Source organism: Vombatus ursinus, unplaced genomic scaffold (assembly GCF_900497805.2).
Source record: "Vombatus ursinus unplaced genomic scaffold, bare-nosed wombat genome assembly UNPS02014830.1, whole genome shotgun sequence".
NCBI classification, from domain to species: domain Eukaryota; kingdom Metazoa; phylum Chordata; class Mammalia; order Diprotodontia; family Vombatidae; genus Vombatus; species Vombatus ursinus.
Genome location: NW_020954608.1, coordinates 3,425,117 through 3,440,660, shown reverse-complemented (window position 1 = coordinate 3,440,660; position 15,544 = coordinate 3,425,117). Strand labels below are relative to the sequence as shown.

Genomic DNA, 15,544 nt, shown 5'->3' with positions numbered 1-15,544 from the left:
TATACGGGCCGCACGCCGGCCCTCTGCCAGTCGTGCGCCAGTACCCACTTCTCTTAAAAGAAGTGCACTGCCAGAGTCTTACCCACTCCTGGGTCTTCGGTCCTCAGCCGGATCACCACACAGAGACAAGCCATCAGGAGGCACCAACACCACAGCTTTATTCAGAGGCCAACACAGCAAACCATCATAGCAAGCCCAAGCAGCAAGGCCAGAGCAACAGGCAGGAGCCAGGGGAGAGCGCACGTGTGTGATCTGACCAGCTTGTTCCTAAGTACCTACTTAGCCCCTCCTCCCCAGCCCGCTACTAGCCAATGATTGTAGGGTCAGATACCGGAAGGGGCTGTCTGAGTTTAGCACACCAAGGGGGAGGGAGTGACGTAGGAGGCCAGGATTGGATACAGGAAGGAGGCATCTGGGATTGACGCATAGACAAGAGTACGTGACCTAGGAAGTCAGACTCAGGAGGGGACTGGGTCAGTGCTGCACAAAGTCAGGAAGGTCACAAGAGGCATCTGGGGATGACGTTGCATATAGGGAGGGGACTAAGCAGAGGGAACTCAGTCCTCTGCCATCCCACTCCCACATGGCACCGCCCCTTGCCTCAGGAGCTCAGGCTCGGCTACTTCCTTGCACCCAGCTTATCTCATAGCACTGCCCAATTGCCTCATGGCTTCTCCGTATCCAGCCCATCCCAGTACACACGACTCTGCCTACCACAGTCCCTGCCTCGACTTCCAAAATACCCATATCTTACCTTACCCTTGCCACAGTACCCAACCTGGCAGCTGCCAACATCAGACAGTCACAGAACCCACAAAAAGACAGAGTGAAACAAATTTCCAGCCCAAGACAACCTGGATGGTCAATGGGAAAAGTCTGTTGTGCCAGGCAGGGAGAGGAGCTCAGTCTAGCGTGGGCTGTGCTAGCACAGACCAGGCCTCAGGGGACTGAATCACTGGCAGCTGTGGCAGTTTCCAGACTTCTCAACCCACAAATGCCAAAGACAACTTAAAAGGTCAGTAGGAAAGATCTGTTGGACCTGGTGAGAGAGAAGCACAGGCCAGCCCCAGCCCCAGCACAACCAGCTTCTGGAGATCTCAGCCCACAGATTGTAAGGGGAAAGATGATGTCTAGACTTTTTTTTTGATCGTGACTTTCAGGTAGTCCAATAATTTTAAAATTATCTCTCCTGGATCTATTTTCCAGGTCAGTTGTTTTTCCAATGAGATATTTCACATTGTCTTCTATTTTTTTCATTCTTTTGGTTTTGTTGTATAATTTCTTGATTTCTCATAGAGTCATTAGCTTCCATTTGTTCCATTCTAATTTTTAAGGAATTATTTTCTTCAGTGAGCTTTTGGGCCTCTTTTTCCATTTGTCCAATTCTGCTTTTTAAGACACTAGCTTCCAATTGCTGTATTCTAATTTTTAAGGAAGTATTTTCTTCAGTGAGCTTTTGGACTTCCTTTTCCATTTGGCCAATTTTGCTTTTTAAGACATTCTTCTCCTCACTGGCTTTTTGGACCTCTTTTGCCATTTGGTCTAGTCTATTTTTTAAGGTGTTATTTACTTCAGTATTTTTTGGGGGAGGGAGTCTCCTTTATCAAACTGTTGACTTGTTTTTCATGCTTTTCTTGCGTCATTCTCATTTCTCTTCCCAGTTTTTCCTCTACCTCTCTTACTCGAGAAGGAGAAAGGGAGAGGTAGAATGGGAGAAATTATCTTACATGAAAGAGGCAAGAAAAAAGCTTTTACAGTAGAGGGGAAGAGGGGGGGAGGTGAGAGGGAGTGAGTGAACCTCACTCTTATCAGATTTGGCTTAAGGAAGGATTAACACACCCTCAATTGGGTATGGAAATCTATCTTACTCTACAGGAAAGTAGGGAGGAAGAAGTTGGGGGGGAGGTGATAGAAGGGAGGGCAGATTGGGGGAGATGCTAATCAGAAGCAAACACTTTTGAGGAGAGACAGGGTCAAAGGAGAGAATAGAATAAATGGGGGAAAGAATAGGATGGAGGGAAATATATTAGTCTTTCACAACATGCCTATTGTGGAAGTGTTTTGCATGAGTACATACATATAACCTATATTGAATTGCTTGCCTTCTCAATGAGGGTGGGTGGGGAGGGAGGAAGGGAGAGAATTTGGAACTCAAAGTTTTAAAAATGAATGTTAAAAAAGATACACAGGCAATGGGGTATAGAAATCTGTCTTACCCTACAGGAAAATAGAAAGGGAAAGGGATAAGAGAAGGGGGGAGGAGGTTGACAGAAAAGAGGGCAAATTGAGGGAAGAAGTATTCAGAATGTATGCCTTCATGGTGTGGGGGGAGGGGAGAGAAGGGGAGAAAATTTAGAACTCAAAATCCTACGGAAATGAATTTTGAAAACTAAAAATAAATAAAATTTTAAGTGTAGAAGTAGAAAAATACATAAATAAATATAGTAAGTATTGAATCTCAGAAAATTATGACCAATCTCTTTAAATTGTATGTTTCTAAGAATTCTTTAGTTCGTCAGAATGGCCTACATGAATGATCATCTAATTATGTGTAAAAGTAGACTTGTGGACTCAAGATAAGATGTTATAAGCCAAGAAACTGAAATGCTGGCTGAGATAATTATAATTAGTTGATGAAGCTGACTTTGTGGTAATGGTGAAACAGATGATTAGAAACAGTGTAGTAAAGTTGAACAACTTAAAATATCATGCTTGATTGAATCCCATCAAAATGGCAAATATGGAATGGGTAAATAAAGACAACCCTTCCCTCCAATCAAGTGACAATTACATTAAATTGTCAGATGCCAGGAAATCAGAGGATTGTGTGAGACAAGCCAGGAGACAAAAGAGACTGAACTTTTACTTCCTTTTTTCCCCTCACATCTTAAGTTGAAAGACTAATCTTGTACTGAAGGTTAAGTTTTAAGGTGAAGAGATACCTGTATTAAATGTCTTACTCTGATATCTCATAGTGGTATGGAGTTGATCATGGATTCCCAAAGGTTCCACCAATGGAGCACAAGCTCTGTTGTGTCTGTTATGATAGAGAGCCTCTGAGTATAGTCCCAACAGCAGTCTGTGCCTGCTTTGCTAGGAACAGACTAGCTGAGCACCAAGAAGCTCATCAGTAAGAGGCTTGCCGCTGGGTGATAAATTCTTTGGCCTTGGGCAATCTGTGGGAAAAAAAAGAAAAATACAAAATGGCCCTCAGGCCATTGTACTTCTGCAGTGATGGCAGCCCTGGTTAAAAAAAAAAAAAAGAGAGAGAGAGACGGAGTGTAAAGGATTAATCTGTTTTTAGGCTATTCCCATGATCCTAGATAAGTTTCAATGTAACAGGGCACTGTCTCTTTTCCTTCCCCATAACTTGGAAGACTAAGTACATAAAGAGTAACTTACTTTGCAGATCAGAGAGCAAATGCATAGCTTATCTTTAGAGCCCTGTGATTCTCTTACCCAAGTAGAAAGAAGCACAAACTTGGCCTCCTAATCCAGACGTGGTGCAATAACTCATGTACTTCTGGTGCATGTACTACCCTTTTATATGTCTTCTAGTTCATCTCTTACTGGCTAGTCAGCATATGGATGACAGACATCATTTCATAGTTGTTTGTCTCTCCAATGGTGTTGATGTATGTGATACATTTGCCATCTCCTCTGTCTGGCATGTTCTTCTTCTTCACCTCTGCTTCATTGAATCCCTAGCTTCCTTCAAGACACAGCTCAAGTACCCTCTTCTGCATAAAGCCTTACCTGATCTCCCCTACCCAATTTCTAATATGCCCTCCTACCCTAACTTCTTTGTATTTAACTATATTTTATGCACTTATGTGTGTGTGTGTGAGTGTGTGCGCGCGTGTGTATAGTGCTTATCTCCTCCATTAGAATATAAGCTCTTTGAGAGAAGGGATTATTTCATCTTTTCTATTTGAATCTCCAGTGCTTAGAACAGTGCCTGGCTCATAGTGAGCACCTAATAAATGCTTATTGATTGGTTGAGTGATTTTGTGTTTATTCTCCATATTTTTATTCTGTGTAAACCTACACATATACATGTTGTTTACCCCAATTGCATGTAAAATCCTTGAGAGAAGAGACTGTTCCATTATTGTCTTTGTAGCCCAGCATCTAGCGTAGTGTCTCACTTGTAGTAGGCATTTAATAAATGCTTTTTGATTGATTTTATACTTCTTAAAGATATATACTTTTCATATTTCACATATTCTGTAAACTTTTATAAGGTACCTACTGTGTGCAGAGCATTGTGCTAAGTGCCAGGAGAAATGCAAAGTTTAAAAAAGGCAGAATCCCTGTTCTCATGAGCTTACAATCTAGGAACACTAACAGTGTCACCATAGACAAGTAACTCTCTGGATTTCTTGTAAAATGAGAATAGTAGGGGCAGCTAGGTGGTGCAGTAGATAGAGCTCTGGCCTTGGAATCAGAAGGACCTGAGTTCAAATCCCAGCCTCAGACACTTGACACTTAATAGGTCTGTGACTCTGGGCAAGTCATTTAACTCCAATTGCCTCACCAAAAAGCAAAAAAAAAAGGAAGAAAGAAAGAGGAAAAAATGAGAATAATGATACTTGTAGTCAGTCCGTCAAAATGTATTTATTGAGCACCTACTATGTGCTATGCATCCTGCTAAGTACTGAGAATTCAAAGAAAAGACAGTCAGTTCCTACTCTGAAGAAGCTTACAGTTTGATGAGAGAGACAGCATATAGACGACTATGTTCAACAATGTATATACAGGATAAACTGGAGATAATCTCAGAGGCTAGGCACTAAAGATTAAAGAAAACCAGAAAGGCTACTTGTAGTAGGTGGGATTTTAGCTGAGACTTGCTTGTCTTCTTATTGTGAAGAACAATAACACCATAGAAAGACGAGTTGTTAAATTATCATTATTACAATAATGATAATTAATTACTGTTACTGGATAACCCAGACACTCTAAAGGGAGCCTTGAGTTAGTGTGATACAGGAATCTACCAAGTGAACTGGGAATGTTTGACCTGGAGAAGAGAATCCTTAGAGAGCACATGATAGTGGTATTCAAGTCTTTGAAGGATTGTCATGTATAAAAGGGATTAGATTCATTCTGCTTTGCCCTAAAAGGCAAATCAATGGATTTCAGCTTCCTGTAAGGAGAAGCTTTCTAAGAATTTGAGCTTTCCAAAAGTTCAAAGGATTGCAAAAAGATGTAGTGGGTTCCCCCTCATTAGAGGTCTCAATGGCAAGCTGGGTCACTGTTCTTTAGGTATATTGTAGAAGGGATTCTTAGCCTACTGTAGATTGAACTGTATTGGTTATATTGAGATTCTGTGATATCACACCAAGAAAACTAGAATTCACAGTGCTACGTGATACATCTGAATGAGACATACATTGTTTCTATTTAATTAAAAAAATAAAATTAATGCAAGGCTTTTGTCTTTTACATCTGTTATTTTAATCATCCTTCCAGAATGAACCCTTCCTTATGACAAAGAAAAACAATTAAGCAAAACATCGGGTATAGTGACCTTATCTGACAATATATACAGTATCGTATCCTAGTAGGCCTGTACTTCTCTGCCATGAGGTGAAGGCATATTTAATTATCTGTTCTCTGCCATTTTCTCAGAATTCATAATGCTTTTGCTGATATTTTCATTTACATTGTAGCCCATGGCCAATGTGGAATTTGCTTTGCTTTACTATTCGAGTTTGTCAGAAGGGTTTGTTTTTCTTTTCTTTTTTTCCTGTTTGGAGGGGGAAAAGGGACTAGCTATAGGAATAAAAAAAGAGAAAGAAAGGAAAAGCAAAGAGTGTCATTGAAGCAATACACTCAAGTGGTGAAGTCAAAAGGAAGGAGCAGATTTACAGGGAAACACAATAAGCCCAGTTTGGGACACGTTGAGTTTAATGTAGGTGGAATGTCCAGATAAAGATGTACCCTTGAAGGCAGCTGGAAATACAGGCCTGAAGCTCAAAAGTGAGGTCAGAGCTAGATAGATAGTATGACAGATTGAAAGCCAGAAGTGAGATGAACTAAGACCTAAATTTAGAAAGGCCAAAGTCCCAGGCCATTACCAGTTATCTTGACTTCTGTCTTGCTACTGGACTTCGATGACTGTGGAGGAGAGAGTGAAGCTGACAACTTTGCACAGCTCTGCCTTACATCCAATTCACATGCAAATTAAGACATCACCCTTGTACTGTCATTGGTCCTCTTCCAGAGGTCATCAAGTCCAACCCTTCATATTCTCTAGATAATGTAAATGAGTCCCAGGGAGGTTAAAATTATTTTTCCAGAGATATGCAATTAGTAAGTATCTGAATCAGGATTCAAACCCAAGTCTTCCTAAATCCAAGACCTATACTCTTTCCCAATGCTCCAAACTTTTGAAAGTCATTTGTGTAGACGTAGTGATTGAAACTGTGAGAATGAATGAGATAGCAAGGCAGAGACTATGGACGGAAGCTAAAATAGATTCTTAAGGATCACCTTTATTAAGGGGGGGGGGGAAATGAGGAGTCCATGAAGGTGACAGAAAAGAAATAATAAAAATAGTAGAAGGAGCATCCAGAGAGGGTGGTATCCCTGAAGGCAAGGGAGAAGAGAGTATTCATTTGGAATGGTTGCTGCTAGGAGCAACAAAACACACACACACACACACACACACACACACACACACAAGAACCTTAAAAAGAATAATTAGACTGGTGGTTAAGGGGTCATTTGTGACTTTTGAGAAGAAGTTTTGTAGAAGGGAGGTGGCAAAAAATCTAGATTGGAAAGAATTGAATGGCCAGTAGGAATTTTAATATACAGTTATAGTGGGCAAAGTCCCTTTGGTTTTGAGATTTTCTTCATTGATGTTCAACATGAACTAGAATACAGTGATAGATTTTGAGCTAGAAAGGGGTTATCTACTAGAGGTCATCTACTCTAACCCCCTAGTTTACAGATAAAGAGGTGAAGGCCCAGGGAAGTTACATGACATGTCTACACAGGTAGTAAGTAGCAGAGGTGAACTTTCAAGCTAGTTCCTGTGACTATAAAAACAATATTCTTTCCACTGCCGAAATTATATGGTGTAAGAATTACTCAAAGATGAGAAATGCAGGTCTAGACTAGTAAAATATGAAGATGAAGGAAGGGGATGAATTCTAAGGCAATAATGGTAATAATAATTACTAGCATTTATATAGTGTTTAAGGTTTGCAAACTACTTTACAAATATCTCATTTTATCTTCACAAGCCCCCTGGAAGATAGGTGCTATTGTCCCCATTTTACAGATGAGGGAACAGGCACAGAAGGATAAGTGACTTGGCCATGATCACGTAGCTAAGAAGTATTTGAGGTAGAATTTGAACTCTAATATTCCTAACTCCAGGTCCAACACTCTATCCACTGTATCACCTAACTGCCTTCACTAACTTCACTATTGTTCAGTCGTGTCTGACTCTTTATGACCCCATTTGGAGTTTTCTTGACAAAGGTTCTGGAGTGGTTTTCCATGTTGTTCTCCAGCTTATTTTACAGATGAGGAAACTGAGGCACATAGGGTTAAGTGACTTGCCCAGGGTCATACAGCTATTAAGTGTCTGAGACCAGATTTGAACTCAGGAAGATGAGTCTTTCTGACTCCAGGCCTGGTGCTTTATCCACTGGGACACGAAGCTGCCCTTCACTATTAGCTAGTGATTATTTCTATAAATAATATCATCTAATCTCTAATCTCATTGTAGGTCTGTCCTTTTGAACCACATGGCAAAAGAGCATGCCTTCAACATTGGATTGCCAGACAATATTGTACATTGCAGTGAATTTCTCGAGACATTACAGAAAAAGCTTGACAAGTAAGTACTGTTTTAGGAAACATACCTTGAAGTCATGTTAATCTCAATGGAGTTTTTTTTTTAAATCAATTTAATAGTCAAAGGTAATTAGTGAAGCATAACCTGCTTATTTGTAATATTAGAAAAGTTGAAGGATTGAAGAACAATTCTCACTCTTCTAGATTATATTTCCACTTAATTTTAATACACATTTACTGTAAATGCAGTTTAACCAAAAGTCAAACATTGAGAAACCTTGATTATATGGGATGGAATTGAAGATCTGAAATTGAGGCTCTGAGCTACTGAAAGAGTTATCACCAAGCCCATGCACTAACTCCCAAATCCTTTACTCTGTAACTCCTTGGGTCCTCACAGAGAGTTTTACTTTAGACACAATTCTAAAAAAAACTTGGTTATGTGGTTTCCCAGTCCATAAAAACTGAATGATGGCAAATCAGAATGGTAGCCTGGAAATAGGCTTACACCGTTGAAAGAAATAATAGCTAACAACCAGGAAGGAAGGGAGGAGATAGGAAAATTGTAATATTTTTAGCTTAATAAACTTAAAAACTGCACTAACACTTTTGGGACAACCTGTATATACCTAAGAACTCAAAAAATGCCATAATTTGGGGCCATCTAGTATAGGGATAATTAGCCTACATACCCACAGTAGCTACTGAAATGATTATCATACCACTGCTCTGCACCTCATTTGTGAAATTGGGGTTTTGGCATCATCTTATTTGAACCCAACAATGGCCTGTGAAGTAGGTCATCCAGACAAGATGATTTGCTGTTCTCTGAAATTGGCCTTCTGTCCCCTGCCTCCAAGAATGCACTCCCTCTCTTCATCTCCACCTCTTTGAATCCTTCCAGGTTGAGTTCACCATCCACTTCCTACAGGAATTCTTTCCCAATCTCCTTAGCTCTCAGTGCTCTCTCCAGCCTCAAGTTACCATGTGTAAACTTTAATGTTTGCATGTTGTATTTTCACACTATAATATAAGCTGAGCATAGGTACTACCATGCTTTCCTATTTATACGCCCAACCATCTACCAGGTACCTTGCATATGGTAGGAGCTTAATAAAGACTTGTTGGATTGGATTCAACCAGAGCCTTCCAGGTGTAAGACTGTGATTACTTCACCCTGTTTTTAAGTGTTTGGTTTGAGTTGACCTTTCTAACTGAATTTTTAAAAAAAAATCCTTCCCACTTTCTGTAGTTCACTGCTTCCTGATATCACTCCAGATTTCCATTTCATATCTACAAGCTAGTTAATCATCAGTGTCTATCCTACCTTATCAAGCAGGGGTAGGCAGGAGAATTTTTCTCCAAAACATAAGCACCTTTATCTTTTGAGACAGAAATCAAGGTTCATAAGGATACCTCTGAGTCATCAAGATTAAGTTGAATTACATTCAGCTTACCCTGTCTAAGAAAGTAGGAAAGTGTGTGACACTTTAGAAGAATTTCCATCAGAAATGGTTAAACTTTTAAAAGCATCAGTGCTTAAAGGGTTTAGCTTCAGTTATTGGGGAAATGCACTTATGTGGAGGACCTCCCTTCCTAGTAAAAGCAAACTAATGAGGTGTTACTGAATATCTTTCAAAGTCTTCCCGGAAAGTCACCGTACCCCCAAAGAAGCAATGAGCAATTCTCAACAGGCATTTAGTTCTAATTTTCATATCAACACTGCTTGATCCCAAGTAGCACACTTAACTCCACCATGCCTCAGTGTCCGTCTATAAAAATGAAGATAAAAACATCATCCCCTAGCAGAAGTTGCAGTGAATAAGTCTAATCCCAAAGGTAAAATCCTATTAAGATGAAGATTTAAGTGTACGATTTTTAATCCTTAGCTAACGATCCATGAATTCTTAAAAGTATTTGCTTGACCCTTTAAAGCTTGATTGACTGAGAATAGGTGATTATAAATAATGTTTAAATCTGTGATCTTATCACTCTAAGTATCCTCTTCATTGGTACAGAGAGCAAACCAATCCCACCTTCTCATCCTGTGAATTTCTGTATATGTTCTCCCATTAACCCTCATCCAACCAATATTCTGGAGGCCTTCTTTTAGGTCATCTTACATTTCATGGATGCCAGTAGACAATAGATACTGGGGCTGGCCTATGTTATTCCTTACCCCTTACGTGATTAACCTACCTCATTTTCTAGTCATAATCTCCTACATGATATCTTTTACACTACTTATATTAACCATTGTTGAAAATAGAAGTCTTTGTGCCCCATTTTAAATTACTAATGTCAAATAAAGCATAATGCAGGGAGATGTATGCTCACCTGGGGAGTTTACCAATATCATGAGTATGTCTTAAGCATATATATAAATGATGAGGTCCTCCAGAGGTGCCTGTTTATAGATGATATTGTGCTGATTGCATCTATCTCCGTAGCATGACAAGGCTTCCTCAGTGGGATCAATAATTACTCAAAAGTGATTGGCCTAACCATATATTCAGGAAAACCTAAATGGATGAAAAAAGCCAATTGTCCAGACTATAACATGCATTCAAACAGCTAGCAATTTAAGTTTGCACATTAATACAGAAAGACACCACAGATGGACAATGAGTTGGGCCCAGAATTAAATAGTTAAAAGAGGCGGATTTGCATTTGGAAACTTGTACAATGTTTTCAGTTATTCCCAAGATATTCCCTGACACAAAAACATTTCCTTTTTTTTTAATTTTTGTTTTAATTTAATACAAATGGTTATAAATCAGACAACACTACAATCTCTAAATATCCAAAAGCTGCTGGTGACCCAAAGGTCAACGAAAAGAGACCATAAAACTTCTTACAGTCTGAAGTACGAAAGTAGTGCATATTGGGAAACCTTTCAGTTCAGATACTATTATTTATGTTTTCATTTTAGCTTGCAGTGCTTATACTGTGAAAAGTTCTTCAGAGACAAAAATACACTTAAGGATCACATGAGGAAAAAGCAGCATCGCAAGATCAATGCTAAGAATAGAGAATATGACCGATTTTATGTCATTAATTATTTGGTAAGCTTTTCCCTTCCTAATTGAAAAATTGATTGAAGAACAGCAAACACAATCTTGTTAAAGATCCATCTCTAATTTTTTAACAAGCTACTTAGCACAAAGGTCAAAATGCAACTGAAGGGCTCTTCAGAATTATATTCCCTCTTAAGAATGGTGAGTTTACAAAACAGCTGAACAAACATTTGTAGATTCCAAAAAAATAAAATAAAATAAAATGTCACCCACGTTAACAGCAATCTTAATATTAACAACTTAACTAAAATAAATTCCAAAGCACTCATATAACCTTTTTTTATGTGGAATATATTGACTTTAGACCTTACATCCAAACAATTATCATAGACTCAGAACCAGAAGAGGATTTTTGAGTTCCCACTTCCTTATTTTATAGATGAGGAAAGTGAGGGCCAGAGAGTTGAATTAAATTTCTCAGGGCCATATGGATAACATATGGCAAAGCCAGGATTCAAATCTAGGTCCTCTGACTCCAAGGCTGGCATCGTTAATAGTGGACCACCACTGCACCACTTCCTATTGGCTACCTCAAGTTTTCCTTCTCCCTTCCCCACAGCTCACCTCACCCTATCCTACTCTATCCCAACCCTTGCCAATGGTAGTGATCAAATCCCCTACTGACCAAGAGGGTTCCCACTGACAGTTTTAAGCCATACCTCACCAAATACCTATGTGGCTTACTTTTAAGTGGCACCTAAAAGTCCTGCCTACACAAAATTATTCCCGCTAGACTGCCACATTAGATTGTTGTGTCCGGAAAGGCCCTGTCAGAGTATAAATATTACATGAGAGGAATAACAAACACATTAATTCATGGGGGTCATAGTACAGGTAGATTTTTAAGTGGGGCTAGAAGGAAACAGAAGTACAGAGCATGAATTATTAACAGGGGGAATAGAAATTCGTATGTGTGGCCATAGTCAGAAACCCTGGGTATCACAAGGTTACAACAAACCTGAAGGTAGAAAGAGAGGAAGGACCCGCTGGATCTACTTCATAGTTCTGCCTAAACATAGTGGCAAGTGGGTGTAATGGCTAAGGTGTCCTCTGGGGTAGAGATGGCCTTCCACCCCACAGAGAGTAAGTCTCCAAAGTCAGAAAACCCACCCTCCCTGCAAAATCCCTGTCACTCTTAGCCTATGGGTCATGCTGTTACAGACACTGACTTCTCAAAGATCACATAGCTCAGTGCAGCCACATATAATTGGGCGACCAGGTGGGTGTTAGCCCAAAGGTGGGTAGGTCGCTTCCTTTGCTATTCTTCACTTGTTTCAGTTGTGTTGCATCCAACTTTTTGGGTTTGGGTTGTTGTTTTTTTTCTTGGCAAAGTATTGGAGTGGTTTGCCATTTCCTTCTCCAGCTCATATTACAGATGAAGAAACTGAGGCAAACAGGGTTGAGTGACTTGCCAAGGGTCACACAACTAGAAAATGTCTGGGGCCAGATTTGAACTTAGGAAGATGCATCTTCCTGACTCTATGCCTGACACTCTCTCCACTCCACCATCCAGCTGCTCTAGGGTTGCTTCCAGTTTTTTGCAATTATATATAATGCTTCTATGAAAATTTTTAGTGCTTTATCTTTTTCCCTTTCCCTTCTTTCTTCTTTCTTTCTTCCTTTTTTCTTTTCTTTCTTCCTTTATTTCTTGACTATATCCAGGCTGGAAGTGCAGCAGCCATTCATGGACCCAATCCCATTATTGATCGGTACGAGAGCTTTGACCTGCTCCATTCCCAAACTGAGCTGGTTCACTCCTCTTTAGGTCACTTAGTCCTGTCTCACTGTTCCCCAAAACTCACCATATTGGTGCTGATAACCTCTTGCCTCTAACTCTACTGCAGCTCAACCTTCCAGAGCTCAAGTGATCAACCCGCCTCAGGACCTCCATTCAAGGAGTGCCACCACCCCTAGCTTTTTTCTTGTTGTTGTTGTTGTTGTTGTTTGTTTTTTGTTTTTTATTTGTTTCATAATGCTTCCAGGATATCACAACAGTGGAAAGAACATTGAACTTGGATTCAGGAAGATGTGAGTTTAAATCCCACCAGAGACAAGTGCTATGTGTATGACTCTAGATGAGTTACTCAGCCTTTCTTAGCCTCAGTTTTCTCATCTAGAAAATGGAGATAAGAATAGCACCTAGTTCAAAAAGGTTGTTGTGAAGATCAGTGAGATAAACTAGGCAAAATGCTTTGTAAACCTTTAAGTGCTATGTAAATCTTAGCTATTATTAGATGTCCTATCCTGGGGGCCAGGTGTTTACTCCTGGCTCTGCTACATGCCTCCTTTTAGACCTACCTATGCACAGGTCTCTGTTAAGTTATATGAATTTCTAGGGTATCTTTGGGACATACTATTAGTACTAGGGATGTCATAGCAGCTACAGCATCAGAGACTGAAAGAGCTGGCCTAGGAACATCCCCATAGTGACATGGCACCAGAATATATCTACCACCAAATCAGCCTAGGGTTCAGCCACCCGCCTGAGCACCCACTCATTTTTAGTTGCATATGGCAGATTGGTGGGCAGTTATACACAGAGGGTCTATTAACTTAAAAATGGAATAGGATGTCAGATAGAAGTTTTGTATTTCATTGACATTTCTTCTAAGCAAATGGGAGGAGCTTTTTCCTGTGATGAACGCTGAATTAAAATCGATAACCATTGTCCACAAAAGCATAATTGGATCCAATAAAGTTGTTTTCTTTTAAGGGTGATACTTTTATCTTTCAAAAAGGAACATGTGTGTCCTGAATTGGGATGTAAATCTTCTTCCTGGCTCCAGGGAGCAATTTCTGCCTGTTCTAATCCTTTTGGCATTTAAAGTTTAAAAAAAAAAAATTCTCCTCATGAGGCTAGTTTGCAGGCTGGCTCTGTGAGTTACCATGGTGCACAACAAATGTTTCACAACTAGCTAACGGCAAAGCCACATGCATCATTTGAATCCTTCAGTCTTCTCCTGAAATCATTCAGTCTCATCTTCTCCAGCAAACCTGCCTTCAGGGTTCAGCAGAATTCATTAGGGAATGGGCCTCAGTATTAAACCTCCAAGAAATACGGAGGCACAGCAAAAAAATGGAGGAGAATTGAATGGGGCTCCTTCCTAGACTCTTTTAAACTAATACCTTAGCATGGGATTTAGTGGAACACCAAATGGCCAGAGGAACTCATCTTTTCAATAAGAAAAGAATCAGATCTCTTGAGCTCATTAAGCCTCCTCTGACACTTTTAGAAAAGTAAATATACTACTAACCCATAGTTCACTCTAGTTCCTGTGGTTATAAATCTTCTGTCCTTAGTAGAACCACCTAGCCTCTTATATCTGGGTGTAAACGATTGAGTCCTGTCAAACTTCACTTGACATTGTACTCCAGGGCCTGCTGCTATTAATGCACGTAGCTGATGCATTATGTCCTATGTGTAATGTTTCCAACTTCTCTAAAAAAGGCCTCAATAATATGCCTCAAGATCATATTTGTACAGTACTTTCAAGTTTGCAAAACACTGTATATATTATTACATTTGTCGTTGAATCGTTTTCAGTATTCTCAACTCTTCTTGACCTGTTTTGGGGGTTTTCTTGGCAAAGATACTGGAATGATCTGCCATTTCCTTCTCCAGATCATATTACAGTTGAGGAAGCTGAGGCCAACAGGCCTAAGTGACTTGCCCAAAGTCACGCAGCTACTAAGCGTCTGAGGCCGAATTTGAACTCTGGTCTTCCTGTCTTCAGGCCCAGCACTCAATCCACTGGACCACCTAGCTGCCAGATATTAAAGGTAGCTTTCTTATGTGTCAAGTGATTAAGAAACTATGGCTACAATAAATATATCATCACAATAGTTATAGTGTGACCTGCCCATTGGTCACACAGCTAATAAAAGTCAGAGGCAGGATGATTTGAACCTAGGTCTTCATACACTGAGTCTGTCACATTATTACTTATGTTATTCCTCCTCTTTTCAAATATAAAGATGGACAAAATGAGAGACAGCCTTGTCTAATGGCTAGAGATCCAACACTGGAGTCAGGAAAGACTGGGTTCAAGGGCCACTTCTGACTTACACTGTCTATATCACCCTTGGCCAGCCCTGTAATTGCTTAGTGCCCCCAGCCAACTTTCTTTCTTTCTTTTTTAGGTAGGCAATTGGGGTTAAGTGACTTGCCCAGGGTCACACAGTAAGTGTCAAGTGTTTGGTCTGAGGCGAGATTTGAACTCAGGTCCTCCTGACTTCAGGGCCGGTGCTCTATCCACTGCACCACCTAGCTGCCCTTCCCAGCCAACTTTCCAAGAGAATAAGTTGCAGAACTGGTACTGATCTATATTGGTAGGGAGAGTTTTGTCACTGGGATTTCCCTACACCATTATTAAGTCCAATTAAAAAAAAAAAGATATACAACCCCAAAATTTTAAATTAAATTAGAGTTCTGAGATAGTAATACTATGACCAGGAGGAATAATAAACAGATGCTTACTATGTTGTACTTTGATGTGATGATAGTATCCTAATAGTACTTAGAGTTGTTTTTGTAGTAGTGGTAAGGGATTTGTAGCAATGCCTCCCCACCCCCACTGTAGCCTAGTCCTCCTTGTGGCTCATGGTTTCCATTGGCCAGGGTTGTAACTGATGCCAAGTGGCCTATGCAAAGC

General features: G+C 40.0%; 1 protein-coding gene across 2 annotated transcripts in view; it reads left to right on the top strand.

The window, feature by feature from the left end:
* The window catches only part of ZNF277 (zinc finger protein 277), a 175,137-nt gene that overhangs the window by 140,759 nt on the left and 18,834 nt on the right, over nt 1-15,544 (top strand). For both annotated transcript variants that reach the window (XM_027838864.1, XM_027838865.1), the window contains exons 6-7: nt 7,748-7,858; nt 10,748-10,880. In XM_027838864.1, the coding sequence (XP_027694665.1) occupies nt 7,748-7,858; nt 10,748-10,880 (244 nt within the window). The remainder of the gene's footprint in view (nt 1-7,747; nt 7,859-10,747; nt 10,881-15,544) is intronic.